At 43.6% G+C, this 21,718-nt stretch overlaps 1 protein-coding gene across 1 annotated transcript in view; it reads left to right on the forward strand.

Moving 5' to 3' along the window:
• Positions 1–21,718, forward strand: part of ADCY8 (adenylate cyclase 8) — a 164,787-nt gene that overhangs the window by 89,183 nt on the left and 53,886 nt on the right. The window contains exon 7 of the mRNA XM_070942014.1: positions 4,528–4,798. Within this exon, the coding sequence (XP_070798115.1) occupies positions 4,528–4,798 (271 nt within the window). The remainder of the gene's footprint in view (positions 1–4,527; positions 4,799–21,718) is intronic.

Raw genomic sequence — 21,718 nt, forward strand, 5'->3', positions numbered from 1 at the left:
GTGTATTGTGTGTGTGTGAGAGAGAGAGAGGTGTGTGTGTGTGTGTGTGTGTGTGTTGTGTGTCTGTGTTGTGCATGAGGGGGGGAGGGGCGAGGCCCCCCCCTGCTCCCCCTCCCTCCCCCCCTCCCCCTCCCTCACCTGGAAGCTCTGCTGGTTGACGAGGCTGTAGACCAGGATGAAGCCCTGGCCGTTCTTGATGTAGAGGTCGCGCATGGAGGCGAACTGCTCGGTGCCGGCCGTGTCCAGGATCTCCAGCACGGAGGGCGAGCAGTCCACCTCGATCTCCTTGCGGTAGAAGTCCTCGATGGTGGGGTCGTACGTAATACAGAGTATTACGATCAGGCAGCTCAGCTGGAATCATCAGAGACTTTTTTTTTTAACCTTCTAAAAGCATTTTTTAAAAGAAGCGGGCAAGCGGGTGACCAGACGATTGGGTGGGCATGGGCGGGGGGGGGGGGCAGGGATTTTTGCTACCAGTTCTCTGAACAACCCACCACCATCGCTACCGGATTAGCTGATCCGGTCCGAACCGGGATCATTTCACCCCTGGGTTCTCCTGTACATACATATCACAGAGGGCCATGGATTTATTAGACATCTTTTCTCATCAGGGAAGTCAGTGACTGTCATAGAACGTCATCACAGAACATCATAGAACATCAAAGTTGGAAGGGATCTTGGAAGTCTTCTAGTCCAACCCTTTCCTCAAGCAGAAGACCCTATATCATTTCACACAAATGGCTGTCCAGACTCTTCTTAAAAGCCTTTAATGATGGAGCACCCACAATTTTTAAAGGCAAACCGTTCCACTGGTTGATTGTTCTCACTGTCAGGAAATTTCTCCTTAGTTCTAGCTTGCTTCTCTCCTTGGTTAGTTTCCATCCATGGCTTCTTGTCTTGCCCTTTGGTGTTTTGGAAAAGAAGTTGACCCCGCCTCATCTTTGTGGCAGCCCCACAAATATTGGAACACCGCCATCTTTCCTTTCACTAGACGAGACATACCCAACTCCTGCAACCTTTCTTCACATGTTTTCCTATGTCACTCTGGAGAAGACGACGAAGCAATCTATAGTGCAGAGTTTGCAAAATTCTCTTTAGAATTCCATGCTTGCAGAACCCAAAAACATGATTCTGTTATAAAATCCATCTCGCTTTGCTGCAACACACAATGTTTATTTATTTATTTATTGGTTCGATTTATATGCCGCCCTTCTCTGAAAACTCAGGGCGGCTTACAATGCGTTAAGCAATAGCCTTCATATTTTTGTATATACCTGCTTAGTAGGGCTTTCGGCCCCCCACCCCAAAGCGGTGTTCTTTTTTATACAAAGTCAGCTTATTGCCCCCACAATCTGGGTCCTCATTTTACCTACCTCGAAAGGATGGAAGCCTGGTGAGATTTGAACTTGCAGTAATTGCAGGCAGCTGGTGCTATTTAACTGCACTTTAGTCTGCTGCACCACCAAGGCTCTTGCAATGTTATAATAATGCTCTGAAGTATAATAGCGTCAAGACATTGGACTGCTTGATCTTCTGTTCCATTTTTCTTTCTGGCATTTCATAATTTCGGACAAAGCCCTTTATCTCCCTGCCGGCCGGACTCAACTGCTTGTCACTGATCTCTGCATAATCAGAAATGTTGCAGTCATCGGAACAAGAACGCCTCTCTGCAAAAGATGCTGATAGCTTAATAACGATACTTACTACCCAGGCGGAAAGCTGCCATATGCTCAAAATTACATAGCCCACCGGTCCCATTTCAGCGTTACTGCTAGTAATGCAGGCATAGTTCAAAAGTGGTTCTTATCTACATAGGGTCGTAATAAAACCAATAAAAACCACTAATAAAAATAAAATCCAGTTTAATCTAGTGGGTTAAGACACCAGGCTAGACACCAGGAGACAGTGAGTTGTAGTTCTGCCTTAAGCATGAAAGCCTTGAGTTATGTATAAAAATAATAAAGGGAGGATAAAAAAAACAAATTAATAATATTAGAAGATCAACAGCAAGTGGGAAAATCCCATATCACAATATCTGGACTTGAGGCTAAAACATATAGAGAAGGGTTGCAGGAACTGGGTATGTCTAGTTTAATGAAAAGAAGGACTAGGGGAGACACGATAACAGTGTTCCAATATCTCAGGGCCTGCCTCAAAGAAGAGGGAGTCAAGCTATTCTCCAAAGCACCTGAGGGCAGGACAAGAAGCAATGGGTGGAAACTAATCAAGGAGAAAAGCAACCTAGAACTAAGGAGAAATTTCCTGACAGTTAGAACAACTAATCAGTGGAATTACTTGCCTCCAGAAGTTGTGAATGCTCCAACACTGGAAGTTTTGAAGGTGTTGGATAACCATTTGTCTGAAGTGGTGTAGGGTTTCCTGCCTAAGCAGGAGGTTGGACTAGAAGACCTCCAAGGTCCCTTCCAACTCTGTTATTCTATTCTGTTTTGTTCTGTCCTGTCCTGTCCTGTCCCGTCCCGTCCCGTCCTGTCCCATCCCGTCCCATCCCGTCCCATCCCGTCCCATCCCATCCCATCCCATCCCATCCCATCCCATTCTATTCTATCTCTATCTCTATCTTTTTATCTACTTTCTAACAGCCATGTGTGGTTCATCATACAGAAAACGGTCCCAATCCTTGAAAGGAGCATTACTCTTGAAAACTTTAAAATCTTCTGTTAACAGTCTTGTTATTGTATATGATTTGCAGAAAGTCCATAGTGGCTTCTCATCTACCACACATTACCACAATCAATATCTCTGATCCATCCAGGACATGCACCATTTTTAAAATGTTTTGTTTTGTTTCGTTTCATGTTTATACATTTTCTTGAATAAAATAAAATTTAAAGAGAGGGTGAAAAGTGGTTCTTTGATCAGCCCAGGAAGTACCAAAAGAAAAAAAGAATAAATTGCTTTCCAGAGTGGCTCATATTAGCATGTGAGGCATTTTGGCTGTTTAAATTTATAATTGGTTTTAACTGGGTTATTTTAAATTGATGGCCAAAATTATTTAATGTTTTTTAAATTGCTTTTAAATTTTATATGTTATGTTTTTACCGTGGCTGTTCACCGCCCTGAGTCCTGTTGGAGAAGGGCGGTATACAAATTAAATAAATAAAATAAATAAAAAGGAAGAAACTTCAAGAGTTTTCTTACCCCACTATAAGGACTTTATATATTTCCAAAAAGAAGCTTTTTTAAAGGAGAACAATTAATGCTAACTGTTTCAGCTAATATTGGTGTTAGGCTAGAAACTAGGAGATTGTGAATTCTAGTCCCGTTTTAGGTGCGAAACCATCTGGGTGAAATTGGGCCAGTCATTCTCTCTCAGCCCTAGAAAGCAGGCAAGAGCAAACCACTTCCCGAGAAAACCACAGGGACTGGTGTAGGCATTTGCCAGGAATCAACATTGAGTAGGCACATAGAGGTAGTCCTCGACTTACGATGACAATTGTACCCCAGATTTCTGTCCCTTAGTGAGACATTTGTTAAAGAGAGTTTTGCCCCCTGTTTACGACCTTTCTTGCCACAATTGTTAAATGAATTGTTGTTGCAGTTGTTCAGCTAGGTTGTTAAACGAATCTGGCTTCCCCGTTGTCTTTGCTTGTCAGAAGTTCGAAAAAGGTGGATCACATGACCCGCAGGAAGCTGCAACCATCATAAATATGAGTCAGTTGCTGAGCATCTGAATTTTGATCACGTGACCAAGGGGATGCTGCTAGGGTTGTAAGTGTGAAAAACGGTCATAAGTCACTTTTTTCAGCACCGTTGTAACTCCAAATGGTCGCTAAATGAACGGTTGTAAGTGGGGGACTATCAGTACCAGAAGGACTCAGGGCGGTGAACAGCCATAGAATAAAACATATAAATACAAAATTTAAAATAGATTAAAACGAATTAAATAATTTGGCTGAACAAATTTAAAACCCCAATAATTTAAAATCTGGTTCGCCGAACTGATAGTTGCAAGGACTGGCTGACCCTCTCCACCCAACCCCTCACAGAAGTCTCCATGTGGCCCATTTTAGATGCCAGGTAAGTGCAGCTCCTGCGCGGAGGCTCTGGAAGGGTGAAAAATGGGCATCCCAGAAGTTCTGGAAATCCAAAAATGGGTCCATTTTCAGACTCTGAAGGACCTCCGGAGCCCAGGGAGGCCGTTTTCACCCTCCCAGAAGCTCAAGGAAAGCCTCCGGAGCCTGGGGAGGGTGAAACACCCCCCCACCCCCGTGATGCAGGAGGCCGAATAGGCCACGCCCATCATGGCCATGTCCACCCAGCAACTGGGCAGAGAACCGGTTTTTAAAATTTTTGAATCCCACTCCTGATCGGTACATACAATATAACTCTACCTAGCGATTTATTGGGAGCCAAACATGCAAATCCACTCCTGACAGAATCTGCCGCAAAACTTTTTTCAGCCGCAGAAAAGCATTTGGCAACGTTTTGCCACTTGGCGTTCCTCAGAATTGCCCAACCTGTGCCTCCCTTCCATCCATCCTGCTCCTTCTTTCCCTCTCCGTGTAGGCGAATCCACATATCCAAGGCGACTTTGGATTGTCTCAATGGGGATTACAAAGTGGAGGAAGGACACGGCAAAGAACGCAACGAATTTTTGAGGAAGCACAACATCGAGACCTACTTGATCAAACAGCCCGAGGAAAACCTGCTGACTTTACCCGAAGACATTGTCAAAGAGTCTATCCCTTCTTCGGATAGGAGAAACAGTGGACCCACCTTCACGGAAGGATCCTGGAGCCCCGAGCTGCCTTTTGATAACATCGTGGGAAAGCAGCATGTAAGTTTAATGTTCCTCTTTAATATCTACCTGCCACCTAGGTTTGACTTGATTTCCATATCCAAGGAAAGGCTTAGCCTTTCCGCTAAATGACAAGAGCTAATTAAAAATGCTGCCGCTGGGCAGAATTTAACCTAGGTATCCAAATGTCCCTTTTCTCTGAGTGTTAGTTGAACTGGAAACATATCAGAGCTCTGCTCCACAGAAAGCGCGAGAGGCACCATCAAAACACGGTGGCTGAAAACTTGTCATTCCAGACTCTGAAATGGGGTGGGCTGTAGATTTTAGGCATGTTTTAAGCTTAATGTGTTTTTTACTTTGGTGGACCCATGGGTGCCAGAGAGAAAGAGAGAGAGAAAGATAGATGGATGGATGGATGGATGGATGGATGGATGGATAAGTAGTTAGAGGTGGATGAAAAGATGAAAAGAGAGATTAGATACTAATGCATGAGAGAGAGAGAGGGAGAAAGAAAGAAGAGAAAGAAAGAAAGATGATAGGTGGGTGGGGGGGGGGGTGGATGGATGGATGGATGGAAATGGTGAGGTAGATCAATGAGGGATGGATGGATAGATGGATGGATAGATAGATGACAGATAGATAGATAGATAGATAGATAGATAGATAGGTAGATAGATAGATAGGGAAAGAGGTAAAAGGATGATGGATGGATAGAGAGAGAGAACATGATTGCTAGATGGATGGATCAGTAGATGAATGAATGGATGGATGACAAAAGAGGCTTAGGTAGATAGATGATAGATAAATGGATAGAGAGATGGATGGATGGGTGGATGGATGGATGGAAGAGACAGACAGACAGACAGACAGACAGACAGACAGACAGACAGACAGACAGACAGACAGACCGACAGACAGACAGACAGGGTTGGATGAATATGGATGGATGGATGGAGAAAGATGGTTAGGTAGATACGTAGATGATGGATAGCTGGATTGATGGAAAGAGAGATAGATGCCAATTTAAACTCCTAACTATTAGTACAACATAAATGTCATAAAGCCAGCCATAATCTTCCCAGATGGGCAAATGGTAAGTACCCTTGAAGGCTCTTCAGATAGCGGATGGGGAACAGAATGTTTCCCTGCAATGCAGTATCATGAAGAAGATCCTCATGGGGCTGAGGAGAGACACTTGACAAAAAGAGCATGTTACTGCCTTACAAACTCCACCCCTCTCCTACCTGTGTTGCGATGTCAACATGCAAGTAGTAAGGGGAGGCAGTTGCAGCAAAACAGTGTGGCATATTTGTTGTTCCATTTTTTCATCACATTAACACCCATTGCAATGAATCAAGATTCTCAACCGTTTCTTGTAATTAAGAAAAATTCTGTTACAATATATAGAATAGGAGGGGGGGAAAACAAGCCAATCCCCCCTCATTAAATATAAAAATAAATGACCATTTATTTTGGCTAACCTGGCCCTCACATCAAGCTGATTTTCATCATTTCTGGAGGTCCATCCAGATTTCTAAAAAGGGTCACCTCTGTGTACTAAGAGACATATGTAGAGACAAAGCGTTATTTACATGCTCATTTTCTCTACATCCAGAAGATTATTACAATGGGGAAAAATCTAGGTTCCATTTTCCTGTCTCATATAGGGATTTATTTACTCACTAGTTGATAACCTGGCATTGCCCGGGTATTTATTTATCCCAATCCTGCCTTTGAGGTAATTATCTGCATTAGCAGGCACCTCCCCCGACAACTTGCCGTCTTTGCTTGAAGCTGAGGGCCTAGGGGTGTTGTGTTTTTTTTACAGAACCAATCCCCTTACCAGAGGGAGCCCCCTTGTGGAGTAATGTGAAGCCATGGCAACTCCACTGTGCTGTACAGTAGAAGCCATTTTAAGGCACAACAGGCTATCTTAACAGAACTTGAATCCAAAATGCACACTATCACTGTCAAAAGTACTGTGATTTGACACTATAGATATAATTCATTCCTTTTCATTTCAGTGGCCCAGGCATTCCAGAGTTATGCTGGAACACACACACACACACACACACACACACCTCAAGGGGTTTTAGGGTGTCTTATCCCCACAGTATTTTTTTCCAGAGAGTAAGTTATCTGTGTACTAAGTTTGGTTGAAATTGCTCGAGGCATTCCAGAGTTATGCTGGAACATACATACACACACAGATAGAAAGAGCCATTTTGAGAGAGAGAGAGAGAGGGAGGGAGGGAGGGAGAGAGAGAGAGAGAGGGAGGGAGGGAGGGAGGGAGGGAGAGAGAGAGAGAAGATTACTTCTGCAAAGAGAGGGCTTCGTTTCTGTTCAATCTCTTATGAACACTTCCTGACTGATTTTGTCAAGTCATGACACAATTGGTTGCTTCATCTGCTTTATGTTAGAAACTAAACCATAATCCGACAGGGAAAATACTGGCTGGGTTTGTGCAATATACTAGGGATGGCTTGTCTGTCACCCTGATTTTTCCATGAGATTAGGTTGACCCCAATCTTGGTGGTTATTCAAAAGACCTTAAGACTCGCTCTTCTCCTAGGCACACAGATTGGCAGGTTAGTTGACCCTGTGAGTTATAGTTAATATATATTATATAATTATATTTAATTAATTATAACATAATTATAATTAATTCATTATAATATAATTATATATTTATTTTCAATGGTTGTTCTCAGCTACTATTCTTTTTTTATTTTTGTCATGTAGTTATTTATTTTTGTTGTATTTTTATGATAATACTGGTATTACTATCTCTGTTGGCCACCAGAATGATTTGGGGAAATGATGTTAAATGCTGGGTAAACCAGGAGATTCGGGCAGTTCAAATGAGTATAAAGATTGATTGCAAGCTTAGGTTCTCTACAAGAATCTGAATGACTAATGGTCAAGGGAAATGAAAGGCATTCAAGGTGGGCTGGAATAGAGTAGAGTAGAGTAGAGTAGAGTAGAGTAGAGTAGAGTAGAGTAGAGTAGAGTAGAGTAGAGTAGAGTAGAACAGAACAGAAAAGAACAGAACAGAACAGAACAGAATAACAGAGTTGGAAGGGACCTTGGAGGTCTTCTAATCCAACCCACTGCTTAGGCAGGAAACCCTACACCACTTCAGACAAATGGTTATCTAATCTCTTCTTAAAAACTTCCAGTGTTGGAGCATTCACAACTTCTAGAGGCCAGTTGCTCCACTGATTAATTGTTCTAACTGTCAGGAAATTTCTCCTTAGTTCTAAGTTGCCTCTCTCTTTGATTAGTTTCCTCCCATTCCTTTTTGTTCTACCCTCAGGGGCTTTGGAGAATAGTTTGACTCCCACTTCTTTGTGGATTTAGCTCTCTTGTGGGCGCACAGGGACTCGTGACTTATGATGCATTTGACCCTCTCCATCTGGCTCAGCCTGGTCATCTCCTACAATTGAGTGGAAATATACACTGAAGTTATTATACTATTTGTCATTCAGTCAGCCAGAAGTTCAGACTGGATTTGGCATTTTTGTCCACCTATCGAGCCCTACTCAAAGACCTGGGCTAGGCAAATGTGGATGTTTGATGGTATTACAGATATTGTCACAGGATGTAAGCTGTCCTGAGTAAAGCTGCCTTTTGCAATTGACCGATGGTAAACTTCTCAATGCCGATGGTGTTTAAAAGGTGCTCCAGTTGTTGTTGTTTTCAATCAGAATAAAGCTGGAAGGGACCTTGGAGGTTTTCTAATCCTACCTCCTGCTCAAACAAGAGATCCTATACCATTTCAGACAAGTGATTGTCCAGTCTCTTCTTAAAAACCTGCAGTGACGAAGCACCCACAACCTCTGAAGGCAACTTCTGTTCCACTGATTAATTGTTCTCACTGTTAGGAAGTTTCTCTTTAATTCCAGGTTGCTTCTCTCCTTGATTAGTTTCCATCCATTGTTTCTTGTCTTGCCTTCAAGTCAGGGATGGGATTCTACCGGTTCGAACCAGTTCGGACGAACCGATAGCTCCGATGATCAGCTGGGAGCGAACCGGTTTGCTCCGAGGATCAGGTCGGTCTGCCCCACCCCCACCCCTGCGCTTTACTTATCTTTAACTTCTCAGCTGATTGGCATGGCAGAACCGATTGCCGCACCTCAGCTGTGTTACTCCCAAGTGGTAACACGGAAGAATAGTATTTGTAAAACTGTGCATGTGCGCACAGCGTGCCTTAGACATGTGTGTGCATGTTAGGTGCGCGCGTGAAGCACGCAATCACCGGACCGGTTGTTAAACCGGCAGCATCCCACCACTGATTCAAGTGCTTTGAAAAATAACCTGGTCCCCTCTTCTTTGTGGTAGCCCCTCAAATACCAGAATACTGTGACCATGTCACTCTTAGTTTTTATATTTACTATCATGTCACCCCTAGTTTATTGTTGTTACTATTATGATTTAAAATGAGACTGGATCAGAGGTGGGTTTCAGCAGGTTCTGACCAGTTCTGGAGAACCGGTAGCGGAAATTTTGAGTAGTTCGGAGAACCGATAGTAAAAATTCTGACTGGCCCCGCCTGCATCCATTTTCTGCCTCCCGAGTCCCAGCTGATCGGGAGGGAATTTTGCAGGAACCTTCACCTGGATTGGGGAGGGAATGGAGATTTTACAGTATCCTTCCCCTGCCACGCCCACCAAACCACGCCCACCAAGTCACACTCACCGAACCGGTAGTAAAAAAAATTTGAAACCCACCACTGGACTGGATGGTTTTTGCTTTGTCACATTGTGGCTATCCAGCCTCACCTTAAAATTCAGAGTGACTTCAGCCACCATTGAAACCATAATAGGGTTTTACTATTTGGGTATAGGGTTAGGGTTAGGGTTAGGGTTAGGGTTAGGGTTAGGGTTACGGTTAGGATTCCCTAAATAGAGCATTTGGAGCTTGTGAATCCAAATTTACAGTTTAGTGTGTTGGGTGACCACAGTAGTTGTGTGTTCAGGAATCTGTTAACTATGTCTGCATCAGTGGTGGGTTGCTCCCGGTTCGCACTGGTTCACAAGAACCGATAGTAAAAATTTGTAGTAGTTCGGAGAACCGGTAATAACATTGGCTGGCCACGCCCCCGCACTGGTCCCCGGCCCGGTCGCCACTTGCTTACCCCGCCCACCTCATCAGAGGCTTTTTTTTTTTTTTACTTTTAAAAGCATTTTTTCTACAACCTCTTCAGTGGAAAAAATGCTTTTAAAAGTAAAAAAAAAAGCCTCTGATGATCCCGCGGCTCAGCTGAGATTGTCAGAGGCTTTTCAAAGCATTTTTTCTACAACCTCTTCAGCTGAAGAGGTGGTAAAAAAATTGCTTTGAAAAGCCTCTGACGATCTCAGCTGAGTTGCCTGATCAGCAAAGGCTTTTCAAAGCATTTTTTTTCTGCAACCTCTTGAGGTTGTAGAAAAAATGCTTTTAAAAGTAAAAAAGAAAAAAAAGTTGGCCACGCCCACCCAGTTACATGACCCCACCAAACCACGCCCAGAGAACCAGTAGTAAAAAAAATTAGAACCCACTCCTGTTCTGCATGGCTTCAAATTGGATGAAGGACCATGGAATATTTAGACTGGCCCATTTTGGGTGGGAAAATTCCTCTGGAATATTTTATTTATTTATTTATTTTTAATTTGATTTATATGCCGCCCTTCTCCGGAGACTCAGGGCGGCTTACAATGCGTTAAGCAATAGCTTTCATACTTTTGTATATTTATACAAAGTCAGCTTATTGCCCCCACAACTGGGTCCTCAATTTACCTACCTTAGAAAGGATGGAAGGCTGAGTCAACCTTGAGCCTTGGCGAGATTCGAATCTGCAGTAATTGCAGGCAGCTGGTCTTAATAACCAGCTTAATAACAGGGTGCCTTAGACTACTGTACTACCAAGGCTCTTTTTAGAAAGAGGTTGTGCTCTTTTGAACATCCCCCACTATCTACTATTCTGGTATTTCTGAGTTTTATTAGAAATCAAAATTGGCATTATAGTTTAGAAATTGTATTCCAGCAGGATTTATTCCTCCCTCGCAAACCTCAGTGAAAATCCTATGCATGCCTATTAGATAAAAAAAATAAAATTAGGAATGCCATAGTACTATACTTTATGGAAATTCTTCTCCCCTTGATGCCAAAAACGGTGTTCAAAATAGCTAAAAATAATATTAAAAAATATAGATAAAAAGAGAGTTTTAATTGTAATTAAAATAATCACAGAGTTTAAAACTAGAATAAAGATGTTGAGCCAAAGGATGACTAAGTTTAAAAAGCAGGTTTCTAAAAGATGATAGAAAATGATAGAAAATGGGCATTTTCAGGATCACACAGAGTATTTATTTATTTATTTATTTACAGTATTGGTTCGATTTATATGCCGCCCTTCTCCGGAGACTCAGGGCGGCTTACAATGCGTTAAGCAATAGCCTTCATACTCTTGTATATACCTGCTTAGTAGGGCTTTCGGCCCCCCCAAGTGGTGTTCTTTTTTATACAAAGTCAGCTTATTGCCCCCACAAACCGGGTCCTCATTTTACCTACCTCGAAAGGATGGAAGGCTGAGTCAACCTTGAGCCTGGTGAGATTTGAACTTGCAGTAATTGCAGGCAGCTGGTGCTACTTAATAGCACTTTAGTCTGCTGCACCACCAAGGCTCTTGGTGTTGCTTGGAGCATTGCTTGCAACCTGATCTTGTAAAGCAGGGGTGTCAAACTCAAGGCCTGGAGGCTGTTTCCGGCCCACAGAATGCTTAGATCTGGTCCATGGGGCCACCGTGGAAACAGCAAAGGACCAGCCTGTGGTGCTTCTGCCAGGGGAAACGGAGCTTGGGAGGGCCACATCCAGTGATCCATCCTCTAAACCAGGGTGATTTTTCCCAGAGCCGAAGATGGGATTGGCCCAAAGACGCCCAGCTGTCTTTCAAGCCTAAGGCAAGACTAGAACTCACAGTCCCCCGGTGATTGGCCCAAAGTCACCCAGCTGGCTTTCAAGCCTAAGGCAGGACTAGAACTCACAGTCCCCCAGTGATTGGGCCAAAGACACCCAGCTGGCTTTGAATCCTAAGGCGGGACTGGAACTCACAGTCCCCCGGTGATTGTCCCAAAGTCACCCAGCTTGGTTTCATGCCTAAAGCAGAACTAGAAATCACAGTCCTGTGGTGATTGGCCCAAAGACGCCCAGCTGTCTTTCAAGCCTAAGGCAAGACTAGAACTCACAGTCCCCCGGTGATTGGCCCAAAGTCACCCAGCTGGCTTTGAATCCTAAGGCGGGACTAGAACTCACAGTCCCCCAGTGATTGGCCCAAAGACACCCAGCTGGCTTTGAAGCCTAAGGCGGGACTAGAACTCACAGTCCCCCGGTGTTTGGCCCAAAGATGCCCAGCTGTCTTTCAAGCCTAAGGCAAGACTAGAACTCACAGTCCCCCAGTGATTGGCCCAAAGTCACCCAGCTGGCTTTCAAGCCTAAGGCGGGACTAGAACTCACAGTCCCCCAGTGATTGGGCCAAAGACACCCAGCTGGCTTTGAATCCTAAGGCGGGACTAGAACTCACAGTCCCCCAGTGATTGGCCCAAAGTCACCCAGCTGGCTTTGAATCCTAAGGCGGGACTAGAACTCACAGTCCCCCAGTGATTGGCCCAAAGTCACCCAGCTGGCTTTGAATCCTAAGGCGGGACTAGAACTCACAGTCCCCCAGTGATTGGCCCAAAGTCACCCAGCTGTCTTTCATGTCTAAGGCATGAAAGAACTCACACCCTCCCATTTTCTAGGCTGGAGCTTTGACCACTAGATCACACTGGCTCTAGATCCTAATTTGCAGATTTCACGTAGATGAGATTTTGCGGAACTGCAGCCATGCATAATAAAGCAAATATGAACTATGTTTAACTCAGCAGAAAATAGCTGCATTTGCTATAATAATTGCTAAATTTCACCTTAATATCTTTGCAGAGATTTTTCCTCCCAAGAATAACTAAATGGCATATTTAGGGTATGCATTATATTCTATGCCCACTGCCCCTATCCCATCTCAAGGAATTCCAAGCCATCCAATCATTATTTGGGCTTTGCTTAGACCAAGCTAAAATGGAGGTAGGTAATTTGTGGTTCAGCGTGCTTTAGTAACCAGTTGCTGGTTTTTTTCTTACTATATAAAATGAATCAAGCCAGTACATTAAATCAATCTCATTCATTTGTTTGGCCTAAAGTATAAAAACCCAGGCACTGAGTTTTGTTCATCTGGGTTTAGCCTGTTGTAAAATCTCAGCCATCCGTCCCATAAATTTTGCAGCACAAATGGAAGTTTTCAAGCTTCCTCTGGTTGAAAATGGTGTTTTGCTCAGTAGCTGAATGGTTCTGGGTTATGGCAAAAGGTAAGAAAAATGATTTTCCATCTATGTGATGAACTGATAGACCGAATGAAAGCATCTGCTCTCTGGGTTCAAAAAAACCTCCTATTCTGTAAAATCACTCCCAGATTCCTCCACTTACCTTCACTGATGTGCAAACTTATAGACGTAAAAAAAAAATTGTTTACCACTATGGTTGGGTAGATTTTTGTCTCTTTTTTTTTTACCCAAACTGAAGACATCCTCATTTGTCCTCATTCTGATTGTCTTGAGGTTTGTTGTCCTGAGAGAGGGAGAGAGGAGAGAGAGAGAGAGAGAAAGGAAGAGGGAGGGGGAGGGAGAGAGAGACAGAGAGAAGGAGAGAGAAACAGAGAGAAGGAGAGAGAGAGAGAGAAGGAGAGAGAGACAGAGAGAAGGAGAGAAGAAGAGAAGGAGAGACAGAGAGAAGGAGAGAGACAGAGAGGAGAGAGAGAGAAAGAAAGGGGGAGGGAGGGAGAGAGAAACAGAGAGAAGGAGAGAGAGACAGAAAAGGAGAGAGAGACAGAGAGGAGAGAGAGACAGAAGGAGAGAGAGAGAGAGAGGAGAGAGAGAGAAAGGGAGGGGGAGGGAGACAGAGAGAAGGAGAGAGAGAGAGAAGGAGAGAGAGAGACAGAGAGAAGGAGAGAAGGAGAGAGAGAGAAGGAGAGGGGGGAGAGAGAGAGAGAGATTTCTTTATATAAATGCTGCCTTTAGGACTTTTTCATTCAGCTTTGAAGCCCATCATTGTGACAAGCAGGGAATGTATGGCAGAACGTGGTTGAGTTTCTCCAAGGCAGGGATAGAAAATGATACACATGTCAAATTGTAAATCATTACATCATGAGAATGATCTATGCCCCTTTTATAACTGTCTTCTGCCATCTCACGGACATGCCTAAAGGGCGGATCTTGTCCCACGAGATCATGACACCTATCTTCTCATTCTGAAGAAACCTTTGGGTTCAGTCAATGAACAGTTGGGGGAACGGATATCTCAAAAGTCCACAACACTTAGGGTGATGGAAACAGAAGCAAGCACTTTGAAATTCCTCAGGGATGAAGGGAGAGAGATAGAAGTTCTGATCAAGGCAATTTTTCATCTCAGATATCTCTCCCAACAGTGCCTGAAGCTCACTGGAGGTGTGGTTGTGTTTTTCCGGCAAGCAATTTCAACAATTTGTACAGCCCAGATAGAGACATGATTTCTGACCTCATAACTAGAAAATTTGGCAGCTTCAACATGAGTGGGTTGTGACTTTCTCTCTCTCTCTCTTCCTCTATGAGCTATCTCATCAAAATCCCTTTTGAAGGCTGTCGAGAGAAATTAAAGCAGAAAAGGTTAAAATGCCCTAAGACACCAAGTCTTTTCTGCCACACTTGATGGACTATGAGTCAGTCTGGAAGAAAGTCAACCGAACATCGCTTCCATTTTTTTGCTAGGGCAGATTCAAAAATCACACAATCGGAGTCTTCCTTCTCTGCATGAACTTAGTCCTACTTTTTTGAAATGTCTCCATGCCTTGATATTAAAGCTTTGTCATGTAAGCCATCTTGCTTTGCTCTTTTATATCCAATGCCTTGACTTGGGAGTAAGAAATCTTCACAACTCTCTGAGGAACATCTCCCCAGAGCTGGTGCTACTGTTGTCTTAATCTGTAAAATCTTTATTTATTAGATTCCTATCCCATCTTTCCTTTAGGAGCTCAAAATGGCACAGCTAGCCCTCCCTCCTTCTGTTCTGACCTAGGCTTCCACAGCAGCACGAAGCTGAGTCCTCGTCCTGATAAACCCCTTTAATTTACAGTGAATTCCTCTCCAGCGACGTCTTTCCTCTCCCACAGTCTTTCAAGATAGTTCACAATTACCGACCTTTATCAGGCTTGGAGAGTATCTTTCAGACGCAGCAATACTTGGCAAGAATGCAGTAATGAACTAATTGTCTCCTGTAAACACCCTGTTAAGGATATTGTTGTTGTGTTACCAACCAGCAGAGTGTAGGGCACAGAGAAACGTTGCTGAGAGCAATGAATAAGAGATGTGCAAACTGGTTTATCAAAAGTTTACTTTATAGTGAAAAAACAATCTCATAGTCTTTAAATCAATCCAGGTCTTTGCCAGTTAAATCAGTCCAGTGATACAAAATTTTCTTACCACACAAACAGTAGTTGGTTAGAATAACAAACTCACTCTGGTTCACAAACCACGATGGTAGCAGATCCATCCAACGATGATAGCACAATGGATAGCAACTCCACACACTATGGTAGCTTATCATCAACTGAATATGTTACAGTACCTTTCTTAAATAGTTCACAACTAATTACAGCATGACTCAGCATTACAATGAATCAGCAGAAAAACTTTAAAGTCACACAATACATATTCATATTAAAGTCACAGAACACATATATTGCCTGGACAACTTGTTAGGCTCAAACCATATCCTAACACACCCTTCCCCTTTCGCTCCTCTTTTATTCCCTCTGGGAGGGGCCATTCGTCCACCTGTGGCCTTACTCCCAAGTCGACCCTTGTTCTTTAGCTGTTCCCTTCATCTGGCAACTCTGCGCATGCGCACACTGTTCATCTGCCTCACTGATGTCTGACTCCGAAGGCAGCTAATAGCTGGCATACGGCCCTGGCCCCCTCTCTGCCTCCAATGCAGACCCCCCCATCAGAGCCTTCCCCAGACTCCAGGACTGGCCCATGTTCTTCCCCAACCTCCTCACTGTCTGAATCTGCTGTCAGATCTGCTGGCGAGCCACAACAGGAAGTAAGAAACCTTCACAACTCTCTGAGGAACATCTCCCCAGAGCTGGTGGTACTGTTGTCTTAATCTGTAAAATCTTTATTTATTAGATTCCTATCCCATCTTTCCTTTAGGAGCTCAAAATGGCACATCTAGCCCTCCATCCTCCTACTTTTCTTTATAAACACAACCCTGTGAGATAGATCTTAGCTGAAGACACACACCCCACCCCCGCAAGAGTTGAACTGATCCAAAATTATCCAGGAAACATCCATAACTGAGAGTGGACTTGGACCTGGGTTTATCCCAGGTTCATTTTTATTTCTTTCCAAGAATCTTTTTTGATTCCTTTTCATTCTATGCATGACCAACTCTCCTTACTGGCTTCCTGCATTGAGCGTGGTTTGCTGTAATTAGATATTATAAAAGTGGAGAAAATTGAGAACAGATTGCTGGGCAATTTTGTCTGCCGATTTGCAGACACCTTCATTTGCAGGGCGTCAAACGGAATATAAATGCTTCCTATTAATTCTTCCTGCTTCTGGTAATCTTACCTATGCCTGACCTGTTTCTTTTCTCTCATGGTTTTCCTTTTAAGACTTTAGGCTGATATATTGAGTTCTCCACCTTTTTATCCTAGCAGTCCTGGGTGTTAGATCAGACTGAGTTAAGTATTTTTTATCAGGGCTAAATAATAAAAAAAAAATTATCAGATTTTTTATCTACCTAAATATGGGATGGACCATACTGCTTCCGCTTTCACCTTTCAGCCCCAATCCAGGAGGCTTCTCAGGCAGTTGCTTTCACCACAAACTATTTTTCTGTTAAATTTATATTTACCGACAAAGAAATAAAGGGAGACTAGTATAGATCTATTTCAAGCTATGTAGCTCACGTTAGCTAGCCATACCCTTTCTTCGATTCGAACCCGGGATACTTACATACTAGATAGATGTATTAACCTCTAAGCCACGGGCTCTCCTTGCTTTGACGGCTATACCAGGGGAGAGAGATTAAATGTTCTTTATCAGGGCAACCTGGCCTACACAATATCGGTTGGAGCATACTGCTTCCACTTCCGCCTTTCAGCCCCAATCCGAATCCCAGAAGGTAAAGGTTAAAGGTAAAAGGTGGAGGTTCCCCTCTCACATATGTGCTAGTCGTTCCCGATTCTAGGGGGCGGTGCTCATCTCCGTTTCAAAGCCGAAAAGCCAGCGCTGTCCGAAGACATCTCCATGATCATGTGGCCGGCATGACTAAATGCCAAAGGCGCATGGAACGCTGTTCCCTTCCCACCAAAGGTGGTCCCTATTTTTCTACTTACATTTTTTACATGCTTTCGAAATGCTAGGTTGGCAGAAGCTGGGACAAGTAATGGGAGCTCACCCCGTTATGCGGTACTAGGGATTTGAACCACTGAACTGCCAAACTTTTGATCGACAAGCTCAACGTCTTAGCCACTGAGCCACCGCGTCCCCTAGGATGGCATAGATAACTGGATAATTCCTCTCAAGCATAATAAAATATGCAGGCCTGAATAGTTATTTTAACTGAATAGTTTAAAAAATATGATTCCAACTGGCAGGATTGCTAGTCCAAGCAAAACTGAGTTTCAGGATGACCTATTGCATTCAGGAGGGTTGGCTAGCTTATGAGGGCTAAATAGCTTGAAATAGTTCTATACTAGTCTCCCTTTATTTCTTTGTTGGTAAATATAAATTTAACATCAGACTGAGTTCTTTGGGTTCATTATGTAGGGGAAGGTAGCAGTGGGATCATGATATCCTCCTTGCCTCCGATTAAGTGCATTCATCTGAACATCAGATTAGAAGCCATCTGTGTGCATTCTACGTGCATTGTTTTCGTTCTCCCTGCAATCAGCAACACAACAAATGTTTTTTTTTTTCCCCCAGCAGCATGAACAATGCACTCCTGCATTTGTGATATGCAGGTAGTCCTTGACTTACGACCACAATTGAGCCCAAAATTTCTGTTGTTAAGTGAGGCAGCAGTTAAGTTAATTTTGCCCCATTTAACGACCTTTCTCGTCTCGGGTTGTTAAGTGAATCACTGCAGTTGATAAGTTAGTCACCGGGTTGTTAAGTGAATCTGGACTCCCCGTTGACTTTGCTTGTCAGAAGGTCGCAAAAGGTGATCACGTGATCTTGGGAAAGACCCAGCAATGGTCATAAATATGAGTCAGTTGCCAAGCATCTGAGTTCTGGTGGCATGATTATGGGGTCGTAAATGGGAAAAATGGTCATAAGTCACTTTTTTCAGTGCCGTTGTAACTTTGAATGGTCACTAAACAAACTGTTGTAAGACCCCTGCCACGCCCACCAAGCCACACCCACAGAACCAGTAGTAAAAAAAAATTGAAACCCACCACTGGTGATAATACTCATTACTCAGCTTCTCTCCTTTTCTAACCCTAATTCCCCTCTAATCTTTCCTTACTTAAAAATCAGGCACCCACTTTTGTCTTTCCTGTCCAAAGATCCTCTTCCTTGGAAGAGGATCTTCCTTTATTTCCTTTATTTCTTTTCCTGCCTGCTGAGAAAATCTCAATACTGTACATTGATAATGACATTTAATGGCGGGGCCCCTTTCCCATAAGGATTGCTGTCATTTTGAAAGGGGTTCCCAGGGAATTGGAATTTGGAATTCGGCCCTCTATATCTATTAGAAGGCTGCTTCAATTCAAGATGACAGAGAGTCTTAAGTTCAATTAACGGACTTCATATCTGTTCTAGGTTGCTCTATACAAAGTCAGTGGTAGTGTGAGGAGCGAACGATCAGGTCCACATGTGAAAGTCCAATTAAAATTATTTATTGCTAATTACCCCTATGCACAAGTATCTTCTCAACTAGTGGTTAGCATCTGCTTGGAGTTAGATAAGGGTCCATGAAATCCAAGGGAGGTTAAACTTAGACTACTTGTGGCTACATAGAGATTCTCAGCTGGTCCCTCTTTTAACTCTGCCCCTCAGGTTCTGCCGCTCCTTCTCCTATAGGTAGAACCATTTCTCCAGAATATCTATCCCACCCCAGAGGCTAAAGATTTCAGAGGCTGAAGATTAATTTTCAAAAGAAGCAAAAGTTTGGGAAGATTACAGGGATAAGGAACTGTAATTGTAAATGAGAATGGCCTTGGGAGGCAAGCCATTGTCAGGAGAAAAGTTAGATAAGAGACAGCTATGCCCACAGAAGGAAAACGGATATGGCAAATATTTCACAAGGGACCCTCCCTAGTTTCTTGCGCTGTAGAGGTGATGGAGATAAATGTACATTCAAACTTGCAAGATTCTATTAATCCTATAATAATCCTATGACAATAAAGTAAGATTAGCTCATCTGGGCACGCTTCCTGTCTGGATTACGTAACAAGGCTAAAATCAAGTTTGCAAGACAAGAGATTTATTTCTCCCCTATCATCTTTACAGTCCCAGAAACTAAAGAGGGTCCCTCTTTAGAAATTGGACAGCCATTTGTCTGAAACGGAATGGGGTTTCCTGCCTGAGCAGAAGGTTAGACTAGAAGACCTCCAAGGTCCCTTCCAATTCTGTTATTCTGTAACCCTTATGAGATATTTGCCAAGCCCACATTCCTTCTGCAGGCTATGTTGCTGCTTATCTAACCTTTACCCTGGCTGTGAGTCTTTAACAGATTAACAGAGTTAGAAGGGACCTTGTAGGTCATCTAGTCCAACCCCCCCCGTCCAAGCAGGAGACCCTACACCATTTCTGACAAATGGCAGCCCAGTCTCTTCTTGAAAGCCTCCAGTGATGAAGCTGCCACAACTTCTGAAGGCAACTCCTGTTCCATTGGTTGATTGTTCTCACTGTCAGAAAATTTCTCCTTATTTCCAGGTTGAATCTCTCCTTGTTCAGTTTCCATCCATTCTTCCTTGTCTGGTCTTCAGGTTCTTTGGAAAACAGGTTGATCCCCTCCTCTTAGTGCAGGGGTCAGCAACCTGTGTCTCTGGAGCCGCATGTGGCTCTTTCACCCCTCTGCTGCGGCTCCCTGTCACTCAAAATATGTGTCACCACTGCCAATGTGCGACACCCGCCGGCATGATATTTATTTAGCTTTTCAACCCCTGGTTGGCCAACCATGGATAAATCCAAGAAAAGTTAAGTTTCAGAAGAAAACAGAACATTTAATTCAACTACATATGCTAGTTTTGTGGCTGCTCAAGAAACAGTCAGGCACAGGAAGGGTTTTGTGGCTCCCGGTGTTTTCTTTTCTGTGGGAAAAAGGTCCAAATGGCTCTTTGAGTGTTTAAGGTTGCAGACCCCTGTCTTAGTTGGCATCCCCTCAAATATTGGAACACTGCTATCCTGTCTTCCCTCTTCACTAGACTAGAGTCTTCCTTCTGTCTCCCGAAGTCCTTTTCTCCTGTCTCCCAAGGTCCCACATACCATTACAGGAACAAATTAAACATTAAAAAGAGAAGCCCTTTTTCCCGCAAGGTTGAAAAATCCACTTTGTAGATCTACACGGATACGCAGCTGAAAGCAGAAATGTGTTTAGCAATTCTAATAAGATACCTGCATGAAAGACTCATCCATGCTCAAATCTGATATTCATACAGGGTCCGTTGTTATTCATTATTCTGCTTTAAATGTCTGTGCTTGTGTCCTTTACGATGTGTAAATTCCTCCGGTTGGTGCTGTAGTGTGGAAAATTTGATTGAAATCAGGGTTAACGGTTAGGAGCAAATGGCGCTGTAAAAAAATAGTAGTGATACTTTGTCCCAGTATTGTTCAAGGACTTCCCTTTACAGCAAGGTCGAATATACACATGAGATAGGTGAAATCTATAGGGTCTGTGCAAATATGCCGAGGTGCACAGTCTTCTTTGTGGCTATGAAGCATAACTTTTTAAGGTTGGGAGTGAAAAGAAAACTCAAGGAACTGTAGATCACAGCAAAATGTGTTTCCAAGGTAGAACTGCAGTGGAAGAACAATACTGAAATAGTGTGATTTTTAGGGTCAGTGTTGTTGTTTATTGTTGTTTCTGTAGCTCAAATGTCAGATCTCATCATTTATTACTGTTGTCTATGGAGATTCTCAGTCATCCAGGTCAGTGGTGGGTTCCTCCCGGTTCGGTCCGGTTCGGCCGAGCCGGTAGCGGTGACGATATGACATCACTGAACCGGTTCTCCCCCCCTCCCTCCCACCTCCTCCCCACCCACGTTATTCTTACCTTTTATTTGGTCCCACCCAGTGGTGGGTTCCTCCCGGTTTGGTCCGGTTCGGCCGAGCCGGTAGCAGTAACGATATGACGTCACCGAACCGGTTCTCCCCCCTGCCCTCCCACCCCCCCACCCCCATGTTATTCTTACCTTTTATTTGGTCCCACCCCCAATCTATTGCTGCCTCCTGAGTCCCAGCTGATGACTAGAGGGAAAAAAACTGTTTAAACTCTTGCCGTGGGGCTTCAAAGGGCCGTCCTACAGCTGATCAGTGTTAAAAGCAAACAAATGAGTTGGGTCGTAAGTGCGAGGACTGGTCGTAAGTGTGAGGACCTTCCAGAAATGACTCTGACCAGCTAGCCACGCCTACCTAGTCACATGACCTCCAAGCCACACCCACAAAATAAGCCATGCCCACAGAACCGGTAGTAAAAAAATGTAGAACCCACCCCTGATCCAGGTCATGGTTGTCCCTGAAGTGTTTCTTTTTTTCAAGAGGCAATTGGACTTTCTTTGCTTTTCCTTGAAGATGTTTCACTTCTCATCCAAGAAGCTTCTTCAGTTCTGAACGTGGATGAGAAACCAAGCATCTTCAAGGAAGAACAAAGAGAGTCCAGCTGCCTCTTGAACAAAGCACCTT

Source organism: Pituophis catenifer, unplaced genomic scaffold (assembly GCF_029215685.1).
Source record: "Pituophis catenifer annectens isolate HBS135680 unplaced genomic scaffold, rPitCat1.0.hap2 SCAF_3, whole genome shotgun sequence".
NCBI classification, from domain to species: Eukaryota; Metazoa; Chordata; class Lepidosauria; order Squamata; family Colubridae; genus Pituophis; species Pituophis catenifer.